At 41.4% G+C, this 21,673-nt stretch overlaps 1 protein-coding gene across 3 annotated transcripts in view; it reads right to left on the reverse strand.

The window, feature by feature from the left end:
- ttc28 (tetratricopeptide repeat domain 28) overlaps positions 1-21,673 on the reverse strand; it is a 163,043-nt gene that overhangs the window by 93,582 nt on the left and 47,788 nt on the right. Inside the window, exon 1 of one of the 3 annotated variants that reach the window (XM_035991476.1) lies at positions 20,040-20,361. The exons of the other annotated variants lie outside the window; for them this stretch is intronic. Within the exon in view, the coding sequence (XP_035847369.1) occupies positions 20,040-20,066 (27 nt within the window). The 5' untranslated portion in view covers positions 20,067-20,361. Of the gene's footprint in view, positions 1-20,039; positions 20,362-21,673 lie in introns of those variants that run through there. 3 annotated transcript variants of the gene reach the window in all.

Genomic DNA, 21,673 nt, shown 5'->3' on the forward strand with positions numbered 1-21,673 from the left:
TTGCCCCCTAGTGGCCAAAAATCAATACATGCAGCTTTAAAAAGAAGAGAGGAAGAAACAGAAAGAAACAAATGTATTATTTAACCCTCATGTTGCCCTCGGGTCAAATTTGACCCGTTTTCAAAGTTTCAACTTCAAAATTATGGGTTTCTTTCAACCAAATTGTACAAAAATAACCATGGTTCCATACACGAAAAAGGCTGTGGTCATACATCCACATACTGTGTAGGGATGTCCAGATCCGATCACGTGATCGGAAATCGGGCCCGATCACGTGGTTTCAGACTCGATCGGAATCGGACGTTACCTCCCGATCAGGACTGGGATATATATGTATATATATTCACATTATTTTTTAACACATCTATAGTTATGCGGTGGCACAGAGTTAGACCCTTTTGACTCCACACAGAAACAGCAACGCGTACGGCATGACATCACTTTGTTGCAGAGACGCTATTGGTTAAATGCCGGCAAAGTAGAACACGGAAGCAGCTTGAAGCGGAAAGCGCGAGTATGTCTGCGGTCTGGAGGTATTATAAAGTTGAATTATTATAGAAGTATCGGATCGGGACTCGGTATCGGTAGATACTCAAAATCAAATGACTCGGACTCGGACTCGAGGGCAAAAAAACCTGATCGGGACATCCCTAATACTGTGCATTCCTCTGATCTTAACTATTAGTCAACATAATTCATAATTTCTGGCTTTTTACCTCAAAAAGTAAGTATAACCTAATGAATTATGTTTATGACCATGAATTCCAAAAATGAAGTATAAAACTAGTGGGAATAAGTTGTAACACAGAATCATTGGGTGATAAATTATACTTACTATGCTTTATAAACAGGCAAAACAGACCGGGTCCATTTTGATGAGAAGACATCACAAGGGTTAAGACTTTTTTTTTTAACAATATATTTATTGTTTTGCAAATAGAAAAAATACAGTCACAGGGACAGTAACGTTATGAACACCCCCCCCCCTCTCAACAGCAAGGGTTAAGACTTAGTTATAAAAAAAACAAGTGTTGGTTGATTTTCTATTTTGGTCAGGGCCACAGGATCAAAGTTACAGGGCTGATGATGTGTTTAAGTGTAAGTCATCACATACAGTAGGAAGCATTTATCAACCTCTCTTTGAAATGTGATGTGTGGAGGTCAGTGTAAAGGCCAGCTGACACATCTTTCTCTATTTATCTCCTCTTCGAGAGTACGGAACCGCACTTCACCGCAGCTGCTCAAACACCTGATCCTCTGCTCTCTCTATCGGCTTCTACAGAAGTAAACTGGATTTCTTGAAAATACAAACACACCACAAGCACTATTGTGCTCAAAGTGTATTTTATCCTGGCTCAAAGTCTGTGTGGATAAACTGAGTGGGACGTCAACTCCGACATCTAACCTTGACGTACACACTGAATTACTCTGAACTGAGAGCTTTAAATTAAAGAAAGCATTTTCTTCTGTCTCACACACACACACACACACACACACACACACACACACACACACACACACACACACACACACACACACACACACACACAGTAATCCTAGTTAACCTCAACACACAAGGTTTATTCCCTGGGTGACTAAAAGCAATTCCCTTTTTCTTCTTTCATTCTCTCTGCTCTACTTTATCTATAGACGCAGACCTGGAGTCATTCACTTGACCTTTTCATGAATCAGCCACCATCTTTGGACCAATCTATCTCTCTCTATACAACACACACACATAAACACACACACACTTATGATAAAAAAAAATATGCATAAAGGGGGAGTGGGGAAGGGAGGAGGAAAAGTGGCCTTCTGATCTTGTTAACAGCAGTACAGAGGAGGGGTTTGCTTCTCTCACACTGGGTAATTAGACTGTCAGTCAAGCGGCTGCTGCTGCCGTTTGTGTGTGTGTGTGTGTGTGTGTGTGTGCGCGTGCAGCGTTTGATTGCCTCAGCAACCTTTGACCCTGACGGAGCAAATATACCTCCTGGGGGAAGGAGGAAAGGGGTCAACGTGAAGAGCTAACAGAACAGAACAGTAGACGTGATTTAGAGGGTCGCGGCGGAGAGAGAATAATTAGAGAAAATATAGGTTGATATAAAGGGATATGCTGTGTCTTATTAGGGCTTATTAGAGATGCATTGCATCAAACCAAGCCTGAAGCAGTGTCAACAAAAGACAAGTGTGTGTTACTTCATTACAAACTGGTGCGCAGGAAGAAGGGGGGCAGGATAGACTGGGTAAACCCAGCCCGATCTGCCGGCGATTTGATTTCGCCCTGCAGCTCAGGCTGGAAACCTGTACGTTTATCTATCCTGCTTCCGTTACAATTTTGGGGGCACCAATCACAAACTGGCTTATCCACCTGGCGCGCTATTGGCGGGTTTAACGCGATGCTGATAGAGAAGCGACCAAGCAGCTTCTTGTTTACATTCAACATGGCGGCCACCGAAGTGCAGCAACCTGTTGATGCCGCTCTGCAAAGTACGTCACCCTGATCGTTGGTCTGATTGGTTGAAGGACTATCCCACTGAGGACAGAGTCATTTGAACTATGCCCATTGATCCCGCCTCTTGTGCGGTAGAAAATACAGAGCAGACTCCCCAGACTAATGTTCAATCTTCAAAGATAGAGCTTGGTCTGGTGATAGCCAGACTAGGGGCAGGACATCGATGTAAATAAATCTGTGAGAGAGAAAGAGGAGTAACATGTGGTGTCAGAGCTCAGAGTCAGAGTCAAAGCTTCTTAAGCGAGGTTTATGGTAGCCGCGGTGTTCGCGAGCCATAAAATGACGTCACCACGGCTGTCGTTTCCAGCGCAAAGACTCGCTGTCGCGAGACTGTCGCAGCGCGTGGTCGCGGCGCATGGTCGTGCACCTCTGAATTTTTGTAACTACACCTTTCAGTTCAGTTGGGAAAGACTGGCGGAGCAGGTTCGCCCATACAATCATCTGTGTGATTCTTCACATACAGACCACAGAGAGTCAAACAGCCTTAAATATGTGGTCAAAGAGAGACCCCACACTGGGAAAAGAAGAGGCCTTTTGCTGGAGAGTGTGGAAAAACACGAGAGATCGTTTTGTTAAAGCTAAAAAAAAACGGCTTCAGAAAGAGTGTTCTTAACAGTGTTACAGGCAGACAGTCATTTGGATTTGGAGATAAACGACAGTCACGTTAACAATTACAGTAGATAAATGTAATGGTTGGTGTTTATAATAGATGTGTTTACTTCTGTTGCCAAGCAGGCTGCTTTCCTTAACTTCCACTCTCTTCTTCTCTACTAACTTCTTGCTGATTCAGAAATTATTTTGTTTGTACGCCCTCTGGTTTCGGAGAATACTACAACGAACAATGCGTTGAGCATAAACGTCTCAGTGCATGCTTGGAGTTTCTCGAGTATATCCAAAGCTTCAGGCTACATCTACACTACTACGTTTTCATTTATAAAGCGGCGTTTTGAGACAAAAACAATCTCAATCCACACAAGAGTTTTAGCTTCACTAGCAGTACTAATCTTCGTCCGTATTAACACGTCTGACAATGCAAATCACATGACCATTCGCCTACAATCTGCACGCGTGCAAACAGGGAGCAGATTATCTAATGTTACTCTGCGGTTAAAAATCATGGATGAATAGGTTGAAAATACAGAAAATACTTTGGAGAAAGAACAACAACGGTGAAAAGTAAGAGATGGGATTTGTTAGCTTGGACCGATGACGAGGTGGAACTGTTACTGAAAGGTCTGTCCTAACCGATAACACTGACTTACCGTTACCACACCACGTGAATGCAGCACAAATGTCCTTTCGCAATGTTAGCGAAAGTGAAAAATAATTTGTGTATCCGCCCCGTGATTTGGACACCCTTCCACCAAGTTTCATGAAAACTGGGCCAGTACTTTTTCCGTAACCCTGCTGACAAACAAACAGACTCCTTGGTGGGTGTAATTAAAGTACCAACGTGGATTCATAAAGACACCTGAAACATCACAAAAAGAAATTAAATTCTTGGCGCCTGACTACTCAAACATCCATCCAAAAATACAACTCAATTTCAGCCTTAAAAAGGCAAATAAGTAGGGATGCAAAGATTAATCAATTAATTGTCAACTGTTAAATTAATTAGCAACTATTTTCAATCAAGTTGAGTAATTTTTTATATAAAAATAAATTAAAAAGGCTCTTAAATGTGAATATGTTCTAGTTTCTTCTCTCCTCTGTGACAGTAAACTGAATATCTTTGAGTTGTGGACAAAACAAGACATTTGAGGACGTCTTCTTGGGCTTTTAGGGAACACTGATCCACATTTCTCACCATTTAATGACATTTTAGAGACCAAACAACTAATCTATTAATCGGGAAAATAATCGTCAGATTAATCGACAATGAAAATAATCCTTAGCTGCAGCCCTACAACTAAGTTAGCCACTGGAGAACATTTGTTCAAAGGTCTTCTAAAGAGTAGACGAGATAATAAATAAAATATAATAAAATAATCAACTGATAGAGTAGACAAGAAACTGTAATGATTTTTCCTAAATTCAGCATTCAATCGCTTAAAAAAGCCGTGTGTCCTTCACCAATAATAATCATCTTGTTTGTTCTGTCTGCATGAAGACAATATGGATTCATTCATGTCAGATGTTTTGTATTACATTTTGTATTATTGTTTGTTATGTACTTTCTTATCATGTAATGATATCTATACCGAGGCAGATTTCAAACCATCTGCCTTGGTTGTAAAGCACTTTTGGCTCAACTTCTGTTTTAAATGTAAATAAAGATGACTTGGCTTGACTTTCCCAAGGCTTCTTTCACATCTCAGTGGCCTTCTATTCCTCTAGTTATTTACACCTCCAACGCCCCGAACTGAAAGCAGGGTCAACACCCTCCTCCTCCTCTCCTGGTGGTGCAAAGTCTTAATTAGAGCCAAATTATCCAGGGAGAGATGGGGAGAGGTGGAGGACAGGTGGGGGGAGAGAGAGAGGGAGAGAGACCAGTGATTACTCGGGAGAAGACTCCATGCTTCATGCAGTTCCCACTCAGCCAACCGGGGCAAGCAGAGAACACACTGCTAATGATTCCCTACAAAGCTAATTAGACCCTCTCTCTGTTTCACATTCATCCTCACAGGTTGTGATAATTCATAGAGGAGCAGATAGCAAAGAGCAGTCAGCCTCTAATCTCCCGTTTTGGTCTTTCAACACCCACTGCTGTTATCTGGGAGCACATTTCTATTCCAGGTCTACATGATACAGATAAACAGATATCATTTCTGCTTTGGCCCCAGTGTGTGCATGCACATGTGTGTAATTTTTTCTCTCTCCTCTCTCGTAATTGATTCATTGACAGCTTTTTTATTCTGCCTGACTAATCCAGTAAATGGATTATCACTTTAGAATACAGCAGATGTCAGTGGAAGGGAACGAGGCGTACTGTACAGGGTACTAATGCAGAAATCAGGCTGTTCTCATGAACCGTTCGTCCATATGGCTACGAAAAGTAAAGCACTGTAATTCGTATGTATTTCACATATGTATTGCTGGACATCTAGCCTGGGAAAACCCTGACGAACTTCCGACAAATTTGAGATTTGCTCTGCAAGTCAGTGTGGCCAAGAGTCCATTCAAGCCCACTTCCAATTTTTCCAAATCGAGGCACCAATCACAACCGTCGAGGCGGGCTTTACACGATGACGATGACAGCGAGCAGCTTTTTGTTTACATTCAACATGACGGCCACCGAAGCGCAGCAACCCGTTGATGCCGCTGTCGCTGCTACATCACCCGGATCATTGGTCTGATTGGTTAAAGGATTATCCAAATGCGCCCAGATGCATTTGAGCGGCGTCCGTTGGTGGCGCCCCTTTGGAAATGCGCTGTGAATGAAGCTTGCCCAGACCCACTCTTAGTTACAACTGAGAAGGGTCTGGTGTCAACCAGGCTACTGGACATCAACTCCCTTGTAAAAAAAACACAATAGAGGATGCACTTTCTGCGGCAGCTGAAGAAGACTATGGTGTTGCACTTCTACTCTGCCATCATTGAGTCCATCCTCACCTGCTCCATCACTATCTGGTATGCTGCTGTCTCTGTCAATGACAAGAACAGAGTGCAGCGTGCTGCCATTTACCTACTGGCTATGTCACTTTTCAAGGAGCACAACAAATGTCAAAACATCAAACTTGACAAAATTGTATCTTTGAGTAGCTTTTTATTTGGTATTTGCTAAACTCAACTATAACGTTTCACCATGTCACCTTTATTACATAAAATGGCATTTATTTTCAAGAGCAAGAGAAATACAATTTGGATTTTGTACCATATTTTTTTACTCACGCTGGCGGCACGCAAGGACCTTTGTCAGTTTAAAATGAGTTAAAAGCATGCAGTACTGTTGAAAATGGGTTTTATCCACTTACTGGTGTCATTCAGCTTTGAATGCGGCCCTCAATACTTTCTTTTAGAGGAAGTTTTGCTTGAATGTTATTTAAGTAAGGTGTGTGCACATGTATTGAGCTTCAAAGTCGTATTTACATATAAGTACTTACATATCTACATGATAGAGTGACATTTCCTCCATTTGAATTCAAAACGGATGTTCTTTTTAATAGATTGACATAAAATTCATTTGTCCTTTCTTTCCGGAAAATTTTTAAATTACGTCTTCATATAGAAGTTAAATGAAAGGGATTCATGATTGACCGTAACGTGCTAAAGATGAATTTGTATCCGTGTAAGAATTAGGGTTGGGTTTGATGGCATTTTAGTGAATCCCAATCCCGTATCGAATCCACTTATTAAAAACAGAATCCTTTTAAATCCCTTATTGAATCTAATTACATTACAACATTTGCAAGTAATTTAAGTTTTGAACAGCTTAAAAACAAGCCTAATTAATGTTGACAACCTGTAGCGAGAACCTGAAAATGAGATGGGCAGCAGAAGATATGAAATATGGATTAAATGCATATGGCACACTGTTACAACAGGTGAAGCCTTCTTAGTTTATTTTTCATGAGTTCGTTGATCAAAGTCCTGGAGGTCCTGATTCAGAGATATTTAATGGATACGCCTTGAATAAACAAGAGATCCTCCTTCAACCGACGTAATGTGATTATGGATAATTTATCTAAAGAACTCTGTTGGACTGTGTTAAACTACAAAAATAAAGAGTAACATTTCTTTTCCCTCACAAACAATCTTTGGCCGGGGTGCCCTGGTAGCTCAAGGGTTCGAGTCCGACCCTGTGGCCCTTTCTGCATGTCGCCCCCCCTCTCTTTTCCACCCTTCCTGTCTTTAGCTATTAAATAAAAGGCCCAAAAATGTAAAAAAAGAAAGAAAGAATAAAGCATAAAAGCATATCAGTGCAAACAGACTGCGATGGAGTAGAAATGAAAGAAGTTTCTTGGACGTTTTATAACCTTTTTTGCTGCCTTTCGTTTTGTCTTTTTCCGTAACGCCATCTATGTTGTAAATACAGTCTACAATGTTATTGGTGGAAACTCATTTGTAAAAATGCATGTCTCCTCCAAAAATAATCCAAGGCACTCCTCCGTAGGACTTAAAATGCCTTTATTTTACATGACGATGTATTTTAAAATGACCAACACGTCTGCAGTAACTGTTATATATCCAAAGAGCACCTGTAGTTGAATACAAGAAAGACTCAGCAGTGCTTCCACTCATTTGTCTGCACTCTACCCTCTAGCCCTCTACTAGGGCTGGGTATTGTTTAAAAAATTTCGATAGCGGTACCGATACCAACACCATCACTTTGATACCGGTTCCTGAACGATACATTTTTCAATACCAATTTTAATAAACAAAAAGAAATTACAAAATTACACATCACAACATTTTTCAGCTCCTACTACATGAGCTTTTTATGAGGAGCCTTCTGGGAGAATATTTACAATTACCTCACACACATACAAGTGAAGTGCTCTCACACACTCTTCTGAAATGCTTTCATACAAACTAGTGAAAAATGATGCTCTCACATACTATGCTGAAACCTCACACACACACACACACACACACACACACACACACACACTGTACTGAATCCACAAAATGAACACAAAATTTGAGAATAATGACAAATACCGTAATTTCCCTTAAAGAAAATTGCCTACAAACATGAATAATAGAGTGGAAGGTCAGTGGGGTACAGACAGGGCAACAAAGAGCCTAACAACAGGTGTGTGTACACACACACACACACACACACACACAGGATTTCACTTTCAATAGTGTATATGAGGGCATTTCAGTATTGCGTGTGAGAGCGTTTCAGTAGTGTTTATTAGAGCATTTCAGTTGTGTGTGTGTGTGTGTGTGTGTGTGTGTGTATGGTTTCAGTATAGTATGTGAGAATATAATTTTTCACTAGTGTGTATGAAAGCATTTCAGTAGTGTGTGAGAGCACTTCACTTGAATGTGTGTGAGATAATTGTGAATAATTTCCCAGATGGCCCTTCATAGATTTTCCTGCATGTTTCGACAACGCGTAACGTTAGACAGCCAATCACCAGCATTATTAGATATTGGTAGAAGTATGCTGCATGCTTTTTTTGGCTCACTGACGCTGATACGATTTGCTCCTTAGGTATTGAAATTGGGTTTTGAAAGACGAGGTATTTTTCGATACTCGATACTTTAGAGGCAATTTGGTCGGTGCTTAAATAGTATTGAATTCTGTAACCAGCCCTACAGTACAATGTTTTTATGAGCATGATGCACGCACTAATGTGCCAACTCATCTAATACAAATACAGCTGCAACCAAGAATGACAAATATAGAGAAGGAAACACAGAAATGAACATACTGGAAAAAAAGAGGAGGAGATGCACTACAGTCTTTTCTTCTCATAAAAGTTCCATTATTGCACAGGAGATCACTCAGCTGTTGCAGTGCATATGCTGAAGAAGTCAACATTCTGCGGCTGCTGTCACACACAATAATTATTAATGACACTGGTCCCAAAAGGCAATTCATTTTCAGAGATAGTACACCTCAATCTCTCCTCTCTCTGCCTCCATGTTTCCTATATGTGCTCTGCTCCCCCGATGCTTTTATTCTTTCATTAACGCTCCGGGCTCATCAGTAAGCATGGCTCACTTCAGGCTCAATTTAGACGAGCTGCTACTATATGAGCCAGCCAACCAATTGTGATGTCACGCCCATTGTCTGCCAATTACAATTCAATTTAGCAGAAGAAACGCTCTAGAATGAGATTATAAGCGAAAGATGATGTGCACGCGTGTGTGTGTGTATATGAGAGATTGCAGAAAGTCTTTGTGATAATTTGTGATGTTTTCCCTCTTTCATTTAGCACTTTTATATTCTGAAGTGGCTTCCAGTTCTTCTTCTTCCTCCTCGTCAGACTTCTCCTCAGTGAGTTGGCTTAGCCTTTTCAGACAGCGTGACATTTGCACCTCCCCACTGCCTCGCTAAGCCGAAGCAATGAATACAGCGAGCAGCGACACATATAACATACTGCACACACACGCACAAGCACGCTAGCTGCAGGACTACAAGAGGAGAGTCTGATAATATGTATCGACCTGTCAGCATTTTGTGCGAGGATGTCATGTTTTCAATAGCTTTTTATCTGCTTTATTTACAGCAAACAGTCCTCCTCCACACTGCCTCTGTCGCTTTGCTCTCCGGTTAACTGTGACTCAAAACATATGAGGAATCCAGATTTCAAAACTAGAAACACACACGGAGAGAAAACATTGTATTTAAGAAGAACCATAGGCTGTAAATAAAGATGGATGACGTGTCTTCACTTCCTCACGCTTAACAAAAGTGAAGCCAAAATATTCTGAACACAGCGCTGCCATCTTGTAATTATTTTACTTAAGTTGGATTATGGTTGTATATTTATTTCATTTAGCTTAATTTCAGTGTTTTCAGAGGTAGAAAGACTAACTTAGTGTGGCTGGAGGGCCCAAACAAAAAAATGCAAATACCACAGTCGCACGCACACACACACACACACACACACACGCAAAATAGTGTCCCAGCACAGTTGGGTCAGCTCCTTTGAGACTTAAGCAGGTATTATTATCGCCTCACTAAAAATAGGTCCAGCAACCAAACACATTCTCATCTGGAGGTATACACACACACACACACACACACACACACACACACACAGAGTCTGTTATTCCCATCATGGCACAGACCAGTTATTTCTCCTCTGTCCCTCTTCTGCACAGTGACTTCCCCCCGCTCACTCGATCAGATAACACAGACCTTGACTGAAGGCCAATCTCCAGTATTTCTCTGTCATCAGAAGTCCAGTTCTTATGCACATATGTATTCACGGTCTCCTTTGTATTCAGTTCCTATAAAGTCAGTCGTAAAGTGTTCTTTCTTTACCAGACAAATAAAAGTACAGACAGACCGAGGACAGGTGAAATGGAGGGAGATGTTTGTGTTTAAAGTTAAAGGGAAACTCTTGCATTTGTCAACTCGTGTGTTGTATGATTTAACATTTTATTCATGTCTGTTGTAGAGTTTGAACGCTCAAATTAAAGTATTTCAACTTAAGCGGATTCAACAATGACACACATGTCACATGTTCGCATCACGTCATTCGTGCCATTCGCTTCACCTGCCGTGAATTTGCATCTATTTGCATCTTTGTGTTGACTTTGTATGTAAACCTGTCACGCAATTTGTGTGAAATGTGGGAGTGTTTTAACTCGCTGTTAAGGTAACACAATTTACATACCAGCACCATTTAAAGCTCACTGATTAACACGATATATCTCATTTGTTTAATCTGTACCAAAAACCAAAGTGTTATGTCCCAACCAATCTCTACAAGGGAACAGTGGACAAAATGAACAGATTTGAGAATAATGACAAATACCGTAATTTCCCTTAAAGAAAATTGCCTACAAACATGAATAATAGAGTGGAAGGTCAGTGGGGTACAGACAGGGCAACAAAGAGCCTAACAACAGGTGTACACACACACACACAAACACACACACACACACACAGCAAACTGGGCAGGAGGTTGTAAGTGTATTGCCACAATAATGACTGTGGCTTATCTTATCTTTCATTCCAGTGCCACATAGCTCATTTAAATAAAACATTTTAAAGGTGTTCTCGCTCTTTTCTCCCCCCCCCCCCCCCCAATATATAATAGGTTTGATCCCATTTGTTTCTACATAAAACACACAGACAGACAGACAGACAGACAGACAGACAGACACAGACACACACACACACACACACACATACCTGATGCTATTCAGGGACACAAGGCTTGCTCTGCCAACACTACCGCACGGTAACAGAGTCACGTTTATTGACTGTGGACGCTACGCAACGATTTGTAGGCTGGTGATGGAAAGAAAACTAAATAGTTTAAAAAGTTTGGAATCAGCTGATAAATTGATGTCTTTCCTTCAATAATAACTATCTTAACAAAATCATTCAGACCACTGGCGATTTTAGACCCTTTTTAGGGGGGCTCAAGCATGAAAGTCCTGAAAGGAGGCGTACCCACTTTGGCACAGTTGAAGAGAGTTTAGAAAAATCCCAGTAGAAGCACATTTTAAACTCATTCACAGATAAAGTGAGTCATTATGGACGGATGAAGTGCGACCCGGCTGATGTTACTGCACATCTGTTCTGCTTCAGTGGGTGTAAAGTGCAGTGAAAGAGCAACAGAGAGAGTGACTGTGTGCTGATGTGTGACCGCAATATCTCATTCAGTCGTAGGGTTACAGACACACTTAATGACAAAAGATGAGAAAACACACGGAACACAGGAGGACAACGAGGCTGAGTAGTGGTAGGGAGTAGTGGAGGTCATGTGACAGAGTGCAGTCACGCATGGTCCTCCTCTTGTCTACATCAGGGCAATTTTACAAATGCAATGTACAAATGCTTTCAAATGAAAACATTAAGGAGCACAGTGAAAGATGTTCAAGTAACACTACAACTTCAGTCAGTACAAGGCAGGATTAGCTGGGAGACTTCTTCTAAACGAGGGCACTCTTCCAACTTTGCGTGGAATACCTGCAGAACAGGGACATGGAAGTAGTTCTTTTGTAGATTATGGTGAACTAGTGTGGTATCTGTAGCATTGTTTTGCCATTCGGAACGAGTTAGCATGCTACGGTTAGCCACCTCGTTTCGGCTAGTGACGTAAAAAGCGCTGCCAATTTTGAACAGCTCACCCGGAGACTGAAGGCAGGACACATTCAGAAACCGTATCTCACTCTAAACAGCATGGATGTTTTTTTTTCCAAGTTTGTATGCATGTGGAAGCACCAGAGACACAACATAACACCCCAAATCCCAGAAAAAGTGATTTTTTTCATAATATGGGCACTTTAAGATGAAGGACGGAGCAGCTGAAATGAGAAGAGAAAGAAATGGAAAAAAACATAATCCTTGGGACAGATTAGGGTTCAGTAAGAGACAGTATCTCTACCAACAGACGTTGTGATAGGTGTGAAATAAACAGAGATGTAAAAAAAAAAAAAATGTCCCGAGGATATTGGAGCCGTGCAGCTCTATCAACATGACGAGCTCCTGGTGGAGCGTCGTCCTCTCCTCAGCCTCGAGATGCACTGCATTTCTGAGACAGAGTTGCCACAGGGAATTCATTCATGCATAACGCTTCCTGCTTTAAAAAACAATAAAGGACAGAAAAGCAGCACACACACGGATGCTATTTAAATGTAATTCTATTCATCACATTTTAGCTACACTAAGTCCATTAAGACATTAATGTTTTGACTAATATGTTGTGAAAATAAGAGTTAAGGATCTGAATACCAATAGCTCTAGGGGTGGGAATCATCAGAGGATACGATATTATCACGATACATGTGTCATGATATGATATTATTGCGATTTTAAACATGTTGCAATATTCTGCGATATATTGCAATTCATTAACTATTTTCCAACTTCAAATTATGTCCCCACAGGACAACTTGTCAACATCTAAAAAAAAATATGTCTCAGGATAATTTGGGCTACTCAGAAATGCCGTCTGTTAGCATATTGGTCGGCTTGGATTAAATTCTCTTTATCCATCGATGTGATGAGTTCATTTCAGCAGTTTGTGACTGAGTGAATAGGGATCGGCCCATATTCGCCTCGTTGACTGAGTAGGTAGTCTATATCGACTGCGTTTCAGTTGCGGGATTGTTCAGGAGTCGCCAGAAATTCCGCCGGATGTCCCTCATTTTCGGCCGGATGTCCGTTACCTTCCTCTTTCTTTGTGTTGGCGTTCTAACCTCCGGTGGATTTCTGAGGACTATGGTTAACTGCTCCTCAGATCTCTGCAGGGTAAATCCAGACAGCTAGCTAGACTATTTGTCCAATCTGAGTTTTCTGTTGCACGACTAAAACAACTTTTGAACGTACACACGTTCCACCAAAACAAGTTCCTTCCCGAGGCTATTTTGCAGAGGCACCGTTGCTCCATCTGGCGTTTAGCGCCACCCATGACGGTTGTGATTGGTTTAAAGAAATGCCAATAAACCAGAGCATGTTTTTCTCCCATCCCAGAATGCTGTATGGACTAGCCAGACCCTCCTCCGCAGTGCTGCGAAGGAAAGTCTGGCAATGCGAGACTACTGAGTAGGTAACATTAGTTGTTTATCAGGCTAAAAGGGCTTTTGAAGCAGTTATTCTTCATGTAAAAGAAGGAGAAAGGTTGTTTTATAAATGTGTATGATTGAATTTGTGCTCATTTAAAGAGTGTATTGAAGGAATAAAGGACTTTATAACAGTTCAGCTATTTTTTTTCATTATAATATTTCTTTGTTTCCCTGTAACAAAGGTGGAAACAACAACTAAACATGGGTATCATTATCGGCTAAATAGTTTTTTTCAAACATTCAGCCCAGAACTTCACAATCGTTAGTTTAATCCTAGTTGCACCCCTAGTTATGTCTGAGATCTTATGCAGATCCAGAGGGTTGAATGGGATCAGGGCCACATTTCTCCCGTAGAAATCATGTATTACCGCTGTTGAAATCAAACGGCATCAATGTTTGTTTCGTCTGGGTTTTCTTCATCACACGGAGCAGCACATCGTGGCACTCAAACAGGGGTTTCAGAATTGGTAGCCTGCAGTGCATCTTTCCACTGGATTATAGAAGAATGTGGAGATTATTCAGTGGACACATTAAAACAATATGTCTGACTGAGCCATCGTGCAAAAAAGGGGTTTTAGTTGGACGGCTCAGACTTAAATCAGAGGCAGGAGTGCAGCTTTAAGCAGCTTAGCTGCATTGTAAGTAAACACATTACACCCAGGGCATTGCCAATCCCAGCGAGCAGAACAGAATATGAAATTTCATGAACTCCTGCCGGGGAAAAAAAAACGCCTCGGAGAGAGACAGAAACTTCTCATTTCATCCACTGAAAACACAAACACAAGCGAGTCCCTGAAACCAACGTGCACTCGCCGTTCCAGGGGAGTTACACTGACTGTCAACAATGCACTCATGAAAATAATACCTAATACACCTCTGGATCAGCTCCAAGTCACACATGGCAAAGGTGCCTCAAACATGAATGTAAATCTCAGTTCAGTCAGCCAGCTTTCTAAAAACAGAAATCTTCCTCACCCTGTCCCCGAGAAATCACGTCCGTAAACTAATAACTTGTTTTGCAAAAATATGATGTGAGGAGAAACGTAATTGCTGGCAGGATTATGTACAGTGGAAATGTTTTTGTTTTAGTGAAGGAAGTACGTTTTTGTCCTGCACACAAGTCAAAGAGAGGTCGAGGTGATGTGGGTGTATATAGTGCAAAGGGAGGGTCTCAGGAAAAACACTACTGAGATGCATTATGGGAAGTGGAGCTTTGACACATAGAGATTTCATTTTAACTTTATAAAAGTGCAGTATACATTTTTTTTTTGTATACACAACACTGACATATTATCACCTTATGAAGTTTTTTTTGGCCAACGTGCTAGCAAACAGTTGCTTATTCACACATCCTGCAGACTTTGGCCTCTTCTCATTTTGATTTTGTGTCTCCTCTCTCCTCCATCCTACTGCCTGTGAGCCAGGAAATCCATCTCAGCGCCATCTTGAAGGATGTCTCAATTCCTAAAATGCATCTAGTGGAGAGAGGAGCGAGGATGCACAGGTGCATCCTTTGCGGAAGTGTTTTCAAAAATATTGATCAGTGCAGCTTTAATTAAAACTATAGTGCGTAGGTTCTGTCTCCCCCATGAAGAATTCTAAGTAAAGGCAACAAAACTGTCGGCAAAGCCACACGATACAAGCCTCCCGTGATCGCGCACCGCCCCCACCCCTCCTCTACACAGTTGCTAGTAGCCAAGGAGGACACGGAGGATTAAAAAAAACATGATGGAGAGGAAATTATCTTCACTCGGACGACACAATCTTCTGATCATAGTCATACTGAGAAATACAGAGAGAGTTGTGTGGAGCTGATAGACTTACAGTAATTAGCTTTGTAGCAACTCATTTGGCAATGGCTTGAATGTAACGGACGTTCATTAATATCAAAAAGTTACGCACTAAAGCTTTAAGAGGCAACTGTATTAGGCTAATAAACTTAGTACAGTTGTGCTTAAACACTTTGAAAGGAGTCACCTACATGCATAATATTCAGATCCACTTTGTTTTAAGACTATATGGGTCAAGGAGGGATAAACAGTCATAAATCAGGTACTAATGAGGACAAATGTGAGCATATATTACACACCTGCTCATTAAGAGAAGAAACTCCAGACGATATGAAAATGTAATTGAGGCCATCTAACTGCAAGTTGAAACCATATTATAAAGGCCGATACAACACATAGTGTATATTCCAGCTTTAATCACTTTAAGTACTCCTCCTCCGCCATCCCTCTTATTCTCTTCCTACATTGAGATGATTTTGGTCCAGGTTCTGATTGGTCCCTAGGCTGATCACAGATTGGTGACAGGGCATATTCTCATCCATACATTACATTTCTCTGACTTCCAGACTCTTTTACACCATGCCTTTTCTCTCAGTCCTTTCTTTCTCTTTTCCCTTTCGCCCTGTTTTTCGTTTCATTTAATTTTATTCTCCAGATAAAATGAAAAAAAATCAAAAAAGAAAATGCCCACAAGCAAACTGTAAAGCATTGGCACAAGTGTGTACTTCATGTGTACTTCACGTGTAGACCTACGTGTGTTTGTGCACATGCATCGGCTCTTATTCGTTGTACACGCTGCCGAGCAGAAAGGGAATATTGATTTTATGGCATCTTACATCTTTAAATAACTGATGCAAAGTAATATGTTACAGTGACTTTTCACTCTAACACTCTGCTTTCTGCTGGAAAATAAGACAGTGTTTGTGTCTTCAAAATAAAATCTGCTTTAACATGAGCTTTTATAAACATTCACCCTTGCAACAAGTGTTTCAAAGAATGAATTCTGCGGATTTTCTGTTGTACAGTAGATCTGCAGCCACACAAAAACACTCACTCAGCGGCCCACTGAGTCTCTTTCAGCTGCTTTCGTCACCCTGTGAAGATCCTGAGGCAGTCATAAACCAGAGCGAGGTGTCAGGAAGTCTTGACACCAGAAGTCTTCGCAGAGAAACCAAGCTTCATCTTCTTTAGTTAACACTGTTTAAAGGCAGGATTTTGGTTCAATCTTAGTAACAAAAGTGGAATTCCTGCATACTGTCAGCACTGGGTTTGTTAGAAATGTAACATTAAGGTCATAAACCTGGCATCAAATTCACAATATGAAAGTCTCAGAAACCTTCATTAGCTTTAAGAATACCTTATAAATAGTTTCAGTACAAAGACCCGGTCACACCTGCATTTAAAACTGTGAAATGTCATGGCAAATCAAAAAAATTCAATGGAATCGCCTCAAGTAATGGATACAATTGCGGGAGAAAAGTAAATCAATACATTTATGTGTGTGTGATTGTGGTTTGGGTTAAAATCCAACGTTAGTTCCCTTCCTGAAGGTGCCGTTGAACGTGACGTTCGTAAAGTTAAAAAATAACTTGCAGTTTACTTTTATTTTCCAACGGGACTCAAACCCTGTTCTCCTAACTCCTTGTCATCGTACTTCCTGCTTTGCTCCATAGTCTATATTCACTACCTTCCACTTCCGGGATTGCTCCGTTGCCGCCGGAAATTCCACCGTATGTCCTTTTCAGCCGGATGTCTTGGGGAATTTTAAACTCCGGTGGGTTTATGAGGACTATGGTTAACTGCTCCTCAGATCTCTGCAGGGTAAATCCAGACAGCTAGCTAGACTATCTGTCCAATCTGAGTTTTCTGTTGCACGACTAAAACTACTTTTGAACGTACACGTTCCACCAAAACAAGTTCCTTCCCGAGGCTATTTTGCAGCACCAACAGGGCTCCATGCGGAGCTTAGCGCCGCCCATGACAATTGTGATTGGTTTAAAGAAATGCCAATAAACCAGCGCATGATTTTCTCCCATCCCAGAATGCTGTGTGGACTAGCCAGACCCTCCTCCGCAGCGCTGTGGAGGACGGTCTGGCAATGCGAGACTACTCCCGCCATAACTACTGCGGCCACTAGAGGGCGCCGCAACTAGAAACATAACTATAGGTCTTAATTGCTGCTTGAACAAAGGACCTGTGGGAGGGTTTTTCAGGGGATGACAGTCTGATTTATTTGAACTGATTATAAGAATGGTCCTGGAAATATCATCAGCAGTAAAACTTTCTCTACCTTACTTGCACAAAAACTTGTGAACATCCAAACAACTGGTGTTGTTCACAGTGAATGGAACCGGATGAATGTACAGTTCCTCTTCTCCTCTCATCTTTGCTATATTAGGACTAACAGCTGACTGTCCGACCCTATCAATTAACACACTCCCACTGGATGAGAGGGAACAGCTCCCCCACTGGGAGCTCTCCCAGTTATTACAGCTGGATCAGCCACTTGAAGATCAGGGCTTGCACTCTTTCCAGAGGAACTGCTGCTCCCTGTGATCTTTGAGCCAGAGACAAATGTGGTTAGGCATGAAATCCCACGCCAGTTCACACTACCCACTCAATAGACGGAGGAGGTTTTAAAATATCAGACAGATTTTCCTACACAGCGAGAAGGCTTACTCACACTTTGTACAGAAACAAGACAGAGAGGCTACAGTTACGCCAGCAGGGTAAACAACGGCAATAATGATGTCCCAATGCCCAAAATGACTGTTGCACTGTCCTGATAGTCCGGATATATTACATTTACAGCAGCAAACACTCACATTATGACAAGCTGTAATCAGTGAAGCTCCAGCATTGTTCCTTGATAAATGACTCAAATGATTATTCAAATATCAACATTTTTGACAGTGCATTTTCTGCAGATTAATTGACTTATCGTTTCAGCCCTAAACATTTCTTCAGCAGGTGCACGGTCACAAATCAGAGATGTGGACTTGTTGACTTGGACTCGAGTCGACTCACCGTTTTGATAACTTGCGACTTGATTTGATAAAAAATAAATGACTTGAGTCTCAACTTGGACTTGTAAGTTAATGACTCCAGACTTGACTTGAGACATGATGATTCGGATGACTTATGTATTCATAAGTTTGAATGTTGTTAGCTGTTAAATACAAAATAATATAATCTACTGTTGTCACGTTTCTGTCTATCTCTCGAATATGCTATGCAGCGGCAGCAGCGAAAAACGCACAAGCAATTTGGTCATGTACTGTTTTCTATTCCTTTTTATCCATTTTTATTACCTGTTTTTATATGTTTTAATGTTTTGTGTGTTGCATGTTATGTTATGTTAAGGATGCCCCGCCTCTCTTAGACTGTAAAACTAGTTTACCTACGGGTATCAATAAAGTAACCTAACCTAACCTAACTGTGAATCATTATTGGATGGCTCAAAAAACTCCCCGGTATGCGACTGTCCTGATTGGATGACTGGCTGTCAGTCAAACTAGTAGCTTTGGCAACACGTAACATCAAAGACCCCTGATGAAGCCTCATTAGTTGGACCAGACCACCACAATGGCTAGCATCTGTGCCACAGGCTACATGCACTGTATACTTTTTGTACTAGTTACACAAACTAGCCAATCATTTTATTAGATGCTAATACCTTGTCTTTTCTCTTTATAAAGACCGGATACCACAGGTAAGAGTGCTTTATCTTGGGTGTAAAAAAAGTGACTTGATTTGGGACTCAACTTGACATAACCTGTGACTTGACCCAAAAAAATAACTTGAGACTTGCTTGAGACTTGGACCAAATGACTTGAGACTTACTTGGGACTTGAGCAAAGATGACTTGGTCACAACACTGCTACAGTGCCAATGTACAATGCCAATGTCCCAATGCCCAAAGCTCTTTCCCAACAGTTCAGAGATATTACATTTACAGCGGCAACATTCACATTATGAGAAGCTGCAATCACTGAAGCTTCAACATTGTTCTTTGATAAATGACTCAAATGATTATATAAATAACATTTTTGACAATGAATTTTCTTAAGATTAGCTGACTTCATTGACTATCATTTCAGCCCTAAACATGTCTTCTACATGGATGTACACAGCAGGTGCACGGTGACAAAAGCTCTCAGATGTGTATCTTTCATTACATCTCCTGTCACTATGTATCTCGGGCATTTATGACACTTTTTGGTATTTTATATGTCTACAGCGCCCTTTATGTCATTTTGAATTCTCTATAATAGAACTACAGTTGGCTTACAGTGATCCAGGTGGTGAATAGTGCAGCTTAAAGCGACTTTATACAGCTTTATGGAAGGTTTCATCTCCTGTACAGTATAATCCTCTAATAATCCCACACAGACATGTAGCTGCAGTGTCTTTCTGAAATGCGAGCTACTAACGGATTATCCTTAATAAAGTGTCCGTGGCTGCGCTGTGCTGTGTGAGAGTGTTTAAATAGCCCTGTTGATCCCAAACGGTGCCAGTCAGCCATTCAGCCACATTCCGCTACAACTACTTTGGACTAAAGTGGACTTTAAAACGCAGCAGCACAGCTCACTCACCTTCTTCCTTGGCTGCCATTTCATCATATTTGTAAACCAGATATATGCACAGCATCAAAGTGTCACAACAGCCGGTGAGGAGCGGTGTGCACGCGGCATCTCAGACCCGGAGAGAAGGCTTCCTCCGCGGGCTTGTTGGAGGGAAGTGGAGCAGCAGAGACGCGCCCGGAGCAGGAGTTAGTTAGTTATAATCCTGGTATAATGACAGTGGAAGCCCTCCTCCGGTTACACCGAGCACAGTGTGCTGTCCTGTCATCCAGCCGCCGGTTTGTGCAGAGCATCATCTGTCTGCTCCGGCAGCTTCAGCGGCTCTGAGGACTCAACTGAACCGGGAACTGAGAGCTGAAATCCTACACCGATACTCCCTCTCTCTCTCTCTAACACACCTCCTCTCTCTCTCTCCCCCTCTGTCTAACACACACCCCCTCTTTTTCTCTCTCCCTCTTCTAACACACATCCCCCCTCTCTCTCCATCGCTCTCTAACACACACACACACACACACACACACACACACACACACACACCCCTCTCTCTCGCTCCCTCTCTTTCTATCACACACTTTCTCTCTCTCTAACACACACCCTCTCTCTCCCCCTTTTTCATTAGTTAATGGCTAATAATCAGAGGTGGAAGAAGTATTCAGGTCCTTTACTTAGTAAAAATACTCCATTACAAGTAGGCCTAGAAGTCCTGCATTCAAAATTCACTTAAATTAAAGTATGTACATTTTTATAGGCAATGATGATGGGGATTTACAGATTTGCGCTTTTGCACTGTTGCTTGTGATCACTGCCCTGATGTGTTTTACACACCATTAGGGTCATATTATGGTTTGTTGTATTGTATTGGTATCATGTTGTACATGTTGTTTGTGTTTTACAAATTCTCCACCTTGTGGGACAATAAAGTTTATCTTGATGTTGAACTATAGTGTGTAGTTTCTGTCGCCCCCATGAGGAATTCTAAGTAATGACAACAACACTGTTGGTGCGTTCACATGATACAAGCCTTCCGTGATGGCGCACCACCCCTCCTCCACGCAGTTTCCAGTAAGAGTTTACACCGTTAAATCAAGGAGGACACAGAATTAAAAAAACATGATCAGATGTCATTTTTTATGTCCTCTTCGTCTCCAAAGCTGAACGCTGCTGTTGTCCTTTCTCAGCGTCGGGACGTCGTTAGGCCTATTTTAGGGGTGCTGAAGCTACCCTAAAATGTTCCTAATCCCCCCCTAAATAAAATAAGAACAATAATAATTAGATTTTTTTTTTTACAGTGCACCCTGTATCACAGAATCAATCTTCCTTCACCATTCATCTGTGTGTGTCGGTGTGTAGTGTGTCTGTTTTAATTCTATTTTATAACTGTCAGCTGGTCGAAATTAGAGGCTCAATGAGCGCCCACGGGCACGGTAACGGTATGTGGACGAGCGAGGTAGAGAGTTAGCTACTGAAGAGAGCCAAGCGGCATTAACAACAACAAAGCAGAGAATCAAAGACTCAACTGTATCAAGCATCTCAATATCATTAAGTGTATCCCCATTCATATTTAGACGCAACAAATGATATATATCCAGCTACAAAATAGCCAAAAAGTCGGAAGTTAGACAGAAGTACAAAGAGTAGTAGCGAAC

This window comes from Sander lucioperca, chromosome 14, assembly GCF_008315115.2.
Source record: "Sander lucioperca isolate FBNREF2018 chromosome 14, SLUC_FBN_1.2, whole genome shotgun sequence".
NCBI classification, from domain to species: Eukaryota; Metazoa; Chordata; class Actinopteri; order Perciformes; family Percidae; genus Sander; species Sander lucioperca.